Below are 6,327 nucleotides of genomic sequence, written 5' to 3' on the forward strand. Positions count from 1 at the left end.
AAAAAAAAAAAAAAAAGGAATGCTATAAAATACTCCAAAACAGAAGGGGTCAAACCATTGCACACCTCTCTCATTAAAGCATCCGCATTAATTATTTTATTAGCTACCTCATGAAGTTCAAATTCTGTAATGGCCATTGGAAGATAAAAGAAACACAACAAGGCAAAGGAAAGGCATCAGTGATAACAAGAACAAGACAGCTTTCACTTTTCTAAGACAGATTCCAGACCAAAAAAAAAAAGTTTAGAAGAGCTTTGAAGCACCTAACTTCCTACTGAACATAATATTTTAAAAGATAAGCTTCAGGGCAGGGCGCGGTGGCTCATGCCTGTAATCCCAGCACTTTGGGAGGCCAAGGCGGGCGGATCACAAGGTCAGGAGATCGAGACCATCCTGGCTAACACGGTGAAACCCCGTCCCTACTAAAAATATAAAAATTAGCTGGGCATGGTGGCAGGCGTCTGCAGTCCCAGCTACTCGAGAGGCTGAGGCAGGAGAATGGCATGAACCCGAGAGGCAGAGCCTGCAGTGAGCCGAGATGGCGCCACTGCACTCCAGCCTGGGCAACAGAACGAGACTGTCTCAAAAAAACAAACAAAAAAAGATACGCTTAGGGTAAAACTTATCCCAACTGACTTGTCTGTTTTGCGTTAAACTTACATACAATCAAGTCACAAGGGTGAATAATGCTGTATCATGGCCGGGCAAAGTGGCTCATGCCTGTAATCCCAGCACTTTGGGAGGCCGAGATGAGTGGATCACTTGAGGTCAGGAGTTCGAGACCAGTCCGGACAACATGGTAAAACCCCATCTCTACTAAAAATACAAAAATTAGCTGGGCATGGTAGCGGGTTCCTGTAATCCCAGCTACTTGGGAGGCTGAGGCAGGAGAATCGCTTGAACCCGGGAGGCGGAGGTTGAAGTGAGCCGAGATGGTGCCATTGTACTCCAGCCTGGGTGACAAGAGCGAAAAACTTCTTCTCAGAAAAAAATGAATAAATTTAAAAAATAATGCTATATCATAACAAGACTCTGTTTTAAAATCAGACCAAACTGCCTAAACCAATATTGGAACACTAGTAAAAATAGTTTTAATCTTAGAAGAGACCTCCCAAAGCTGTATTTTAATTTACTACTTTCTCTCTCATGAGGGTGATTTTTTTTTAAAGCACAAAACAAAGAAACTTACAGTTCATCTCGTTGTCTCTGGGACAGCACCATCTTGGCTGTAATGTCAAGTTTATCTGATACAGTGGTAATGTCCCTCCTTTGGGAAATCAAAAAGCTTTTTGATCCGTGGACTTATAATTTAAATATGCCACTAAGTGTCTTCCACACAGGGGAAAATGATTCTTTTACAAATGAATCCAACTAGTAACCAGGAGATATTCAACAAGTAAGATTCATTCCACCTAAGGAGAAAGAGAGAAGAAAAAAAAAAGGTTATTTCACTTAAAATTTATTTATAAATTATTAGTTGTAGTACTCATTTTCAAAGATAAAATTTATTGTGATGTTAGTATAAATATCACACGATGATTTTCAACTTATAGTAAAAGTCAACTAATGTCAAAAACCATACTGTTTTATATCTTTTAAATTAATAATTCAATGAGCCAAAACAGCATTACTTTTAAATTTAACATACATTTACCCAATCCCAATCATGTTAACCTGCCAGATACATTTGATTTCAAATATTAACATATAACTCTAAAAGACTGTAATTCTCTCTTAGAGACAAAAAGTAAAATTTCGTATTTACAAAAAAGGTATAAAAGGTAAAACAGATAAGGGTTTCATGAACTGCACAAGCCCAACAGTGCCAACTATAACTGAAGTAACCTTCAATGTTGAATGTTAGTCACCAACAACCTGAGAATGGCCAGTATTTATAACATACACTACTGCTTAGCAATCTTAGGCTTTTTTTTTTTTTTTTTTTTTTGGAGACAGGTTCTCACACAGGTTGGAGTGCGCAGTGCCATGATCACAGCTTATGGCAGCCTTTCCCCTCTGGGCTTAAGTGATCCTCCCACCTCAGCCTCCCAAGCAGCTGGGACTACAGGCACAGGCACACACCACCATGCCCAGTTAATTTTTAATTTTTTTGTTGTAGAGACAGGTCTCCCTACATTGCTGATCTCAAACTCCTATGTTCATGGGATCCTCCCGCCTCAGCCTCCCAAAGTGCTAGAATCTTATGCTCTCTTAACCAATGCACCGAATTAAGAAACGTATTTGAGATGGTCTTATTTAAAATAGAGGCTACCAGTGGAAAAGGCAATTCAAAGCAATAAAAAAAAAAAACCATCCTCCAAATGATATGAAATCAACATATAATGAAGACCCTGTGGGATAACCAATCTAGAAACCTATCATGGACAGAAGAGTTAAAGGACCATTTCCTGAGTACCTTTCAAATGCCATTGTAGTCACTGCTCCAGGCACTGGGAATACAGTAATGAAGCCAGTGAAGAAAGAAAAATGAGAGGCGGGTATGGTGGCTCACACATGTAATCCCAGCACTTTGGGAGGTTAAGGCAGGAGGATGACTTGAGCCCAGGAGTTCAAGACCAGCCTGGGAAACATAGGAGGCCCCGTTTCTACAGAAAATGTTTAAAATTAGGTAGGTGTGATGGTGCATGCTTACTTCAGAAGCTAAGGCAGGAGGAGTGCTCGCCACCCAGGAGTTCAAGGTTATGGTAGGTAAAATCATGCCACTGCACTCTAGTCAAGGTGACAAAGCGAGACCCAATTTCTTTTAAAGCGGGGGGAGGGGGGGGCGCGGAGCATACCTTCGGGTTTCAAATATGAGCCCTGAGGCCAGGCATGGTGGCTCACGCCTGTAATCCCAGCACTTTGGGAGGCTGAGGCGGGCGGACCACTGAGATCAGGAGTTTGCGACCAGCCTGGCCAACATGGTGAAACCCTGTCTCTACTAAAAATACAAAAATTTGCCAGAAATCGCTTGAACCTGGGAGGCAGAGGTTGCAGTGAGCTGATATCATGCCACTGCACTCCAGCCTGGGCAACAGAGGGAGACTCAGTCTCAAAAACAAACAAACAAACAAAAAACGAACATGAGCCCTGAGTGACAGAGTGACAGCTCACTATGGCAACTGCTATTCCATTAGAGACCCTCATCTGAAGAACAATTCTAGTAAATAAAAGCAGGAATTTATTTTATAATCCTTAATGACTCTTCTGACCTGGAGCCCAGCTAACTACAAATGACAGCCGAAAGCCATCACTATCACTCCATCTACATTCTGAGAAATATGATTGGTATCACTAAGAAATAGTGGAAGTGGAACCAAACACAACAAACAACCCAGTAAACCATACTTCTTTGGTACTTAATAACTCCCAATTATTCAAGCCTCACTCTTCTTCATATTTTTCTTTTTTGAGATGGGGTCTTATTTTGTTGTCCAGGCTGGCATACAGTGGCAGCACAATCATGGTTCATTGCAGTCTCAACCTGCTGGGCTCAGGTATCCCCCAACCTCAGCCTCTTGAGTAGCTAAGACTACAGGCATGTGCCACCAACCCCAGCTAATTTTCTCTGTGTGTGTGTGTGTTTTTGTAGAGGCTGCGTTTTGCCACGTTGCCTAGGCTGGTCTCAAATTTCTGAACTCAAGCAATCCTCCTGCCTCGGCCTCCCAAAGTCCTAGGATTACACGCGTGAGTCACCATGCCTGGTCCAATTATATAGAGTGAAAATGAGGTATGGCAAAAATCCCTGCTTTAATCAGAAAAAACTCCCCCCATATGATGTATATTACAGAGTCCAATTTAATTATAAACAGACCTCTGCTAGCCAAAAAAGCAAATCAATGTACAAGAATAATGACAGTGTTGTGCATGGTGGCTCATGCCTGTAATCCCAACACTTCGGGAGGCTGAGGTGGGAGGACTGCTTAAGCCCAAGAGTTTGAGACCAGCCTGGGAAACACAGCGAGACCCTGTCTCTACAAGAAGTAAAAAAAAATTGGCCAGGCATGGTGGCACACGCCTGTAGTCAGTCCCAGCTACTCAGGAGGCAGAGGCAGAAAGGCTGCTTGAGCCCAGGAGGTCAAGACTGCTGCAGTGAACCATGATTGTGGCACTGTACTCCAGGCTGGGTGCCAGAGAGAAACTCCGTCTCTTAAGAAATAAAAATAAAAGAATGATGACAGTACTGGCACAGTAGGATTATCTAATAATGATAAACACATACACAAATCATTAAATACATTGGTGTACTGAACAAACTTATTCATTCAACAAACATATAAAGAACACTTAATTTATATTACATGCTAGGTATTGTCTTAAATACCATGTTTAATGGGGAAAAGGACTTGGTCTTTTTTTTTGGAGACAGAGTTTCACTGGTTGCTCAGGCTGGAGTGCAGTGGCGCAATCTCAGCTCACTGCAACCTCCACCTCCCAGTTTCAAGTGATTCTCCTGCCTCAGCCTCCTGAGTAGCTGAGATTACAGGCAACCACCACCATGCCCGGCTACTTTTTGTATTTTTAGTAGAGACGGGGTTTCACCATGTTGGCCAGGCTGGTTTCAAACTTTTGACTTGAAGTGATCCGCCCGCCTTGGTCTCCCGAAGTGCTGGGATTACGGGTGTGAGCCACCACGCCCGGCTGGACTTGGTCTTTACATTCAAGAAGTTACAGTCTACCAGAAGAGTCAGCCAAGAGGGCAATTAAAACAGCGTGAATAATGTGACAAGTATTGCCACCTGTGGGCGATGGCCCAGGGTGAAGCTCAGCAAGCAAACAGGCCACAAAATAAACTCAGGTCTTTATAATTTATCCCAGGGCCAATGGGGAGCCATTAGATAAGTTTTTTAGAAAAAAAATCACTCTCATTTACATAGTGAAGAATAGACCAGAAAGGAAGCTTGCAGTAATGAAGGTGACAGATGACAGAGGTCTATGTTAGGACAACAGGAGTAAATAAAGAGAATGAGATGCATTAAAGTTGTTTACTGGGTAAATCTTACAGGACTAGTGACTCAATGTGGACAGTAAGAAAGGGAGAAAGTCAGTCAAGGAGTCAAGTGATTTCTGGCTTACAACTAAGTTGAGACGGAGTGTGGTGGCTCATGCCTGTAATCTCAGGACTTTGGGAGGCCAAGGTGGGTGGATCACCTGAGGTCAGGAGTTCAAGACCAGTCTGGCCAACATGGCGAAACCACCCTGTCTCTACTAAAAATACAAAAATTAGCTGGGTGTGGTGGCGGGCGCCTGTAATCCCAGCTACTTGAGAGGCTGAGGCAGGAGAATCGCTTGAACCTGGGAGGCGGAGGTTGCAGCGGAGCCGAAATCACGCTCCAGGGTGGACAACAGAGCGAGACTCCGTCTCAAAAAACAAAAAAACTAAACTAAATTGAACAGGAAAGTAGAATGTGTGAGGGGATGAGGAAAGTATGATTAACTCCATTTTAGGTATGTTGATTCTAAGATGCCTGTGAAATTTCCAGTACGAAGCTGTAACAAACAAGTTAGTTCTGAAGAGAACCAACCTATTTAAAAAAAAAAAAAAAAAGATTTGGTACTATTTAGACATGTTTACTGAAACCACAGCAGTGGATAAGATTACCCATGGAGATTGTGCAGAGCAACACCTATATTTAAAAGAGCCTACAACTAAGGCTAAAAGTAACAGTTCAAGAGGTAAAAGAAAAAGAGGAGAGAGTATGTCTCAAAAGCCAAGAGAGTATTTCAAGGAAGCAATCAACAGTATCCAAAGCTGTCCAACTATCAAGCAAAGTAAGGCTGGATACGTCTGTTGTATTCAGCAAGGAGTTCATTGATAACCTTGATGAGAATGGTTTCACGTGGCAGAAATAATATTTAAATGAGGAAAGAGATGAAGCAGCGATGGTACCATAAATAAATATTTTTAAAGTAGATGAAAATACTGAAAAGCAGTTTTTCTCTGTTTTTTTTCCCCCCAGCCAAATTAGATACTTAAATCCTAATAATCTAGGTATGACGCCTTACAACTTAAAAAAAAAAAAAAAAAAAGAGAGAAATCCTGGCTGGGTGGGGTAGCTCATGTCTGTAATCCCAGCGCTTTGGGAGGCCCAGGCAGGTGGATCACCTGAGGTCAGGAGTTCGAGATCAGCCTGACCAACATGGCGAAACCCCATCTCTACTGAAAATACAAAAATTAGCCAGTCATGGTAGCAGGCACCTGCAATCCCAGCTACTCGGGAGGCTGAGGGAGGAGAAGTGCTGGGACCTGGGAATCAGAGGTTGCAGTGAGCTGAGACTGCATCACTGCACTCCAGTCCTGGCAACAGAGTGAAGCTCCAGCTCAAA

At 42.6% G+C, this 6,327-nt stretch overlaps 1 protein-coding gene across 2 annotated transcripts in view; it reads right to left on the reverse strand.

Annotated features, from left to right (window-relative positions):
• Positions 1 to 6,327, reverse strand: part of PAFAH1B1 (platelet-activating factor acetylhydrolase 1b, regulatory subunit 1 (45kDa)) — a 142,714-nt gene that overhangs the window by 55,393 nt on the left and 80,994 nt on the right. The window contains exon 2 of one of the 2 annotated variants that reach the window (XM_011987260.1): positions 1,190 to 1,412. In XM_011987260.1, coding sequence (XP_011842650.1) covers positions 1,190 to 1,221 — 32 coding nt within the window. In that variant the 5' untranslated portion in view covers positions 1,222 to 1,412. Of the gene's footprint in view, positions 1 to 1,189; positions 1,421 to 6,327 lie in introns of those variants that run through there. The other variant, XM_011987259.1, reaches the window with a different exon arrangement.

The sequence above is a fragment of the Mandrillus leucophaeus genome, unplaced genomic scaffold (genome assembly GCF_000951045.1).
Source record: "Mandrillus leucophaeus isolate KB7577 unplaced genomic scaffold, Mleu.le_1.0 Scaffold306, whole genome shotgun sequence".
NCBI lineage: Eukaryota > Metazoa > Chordata > Mammalia > Primates > Cercopithecidae > Mandrillus > Mandrillus leucophaeus.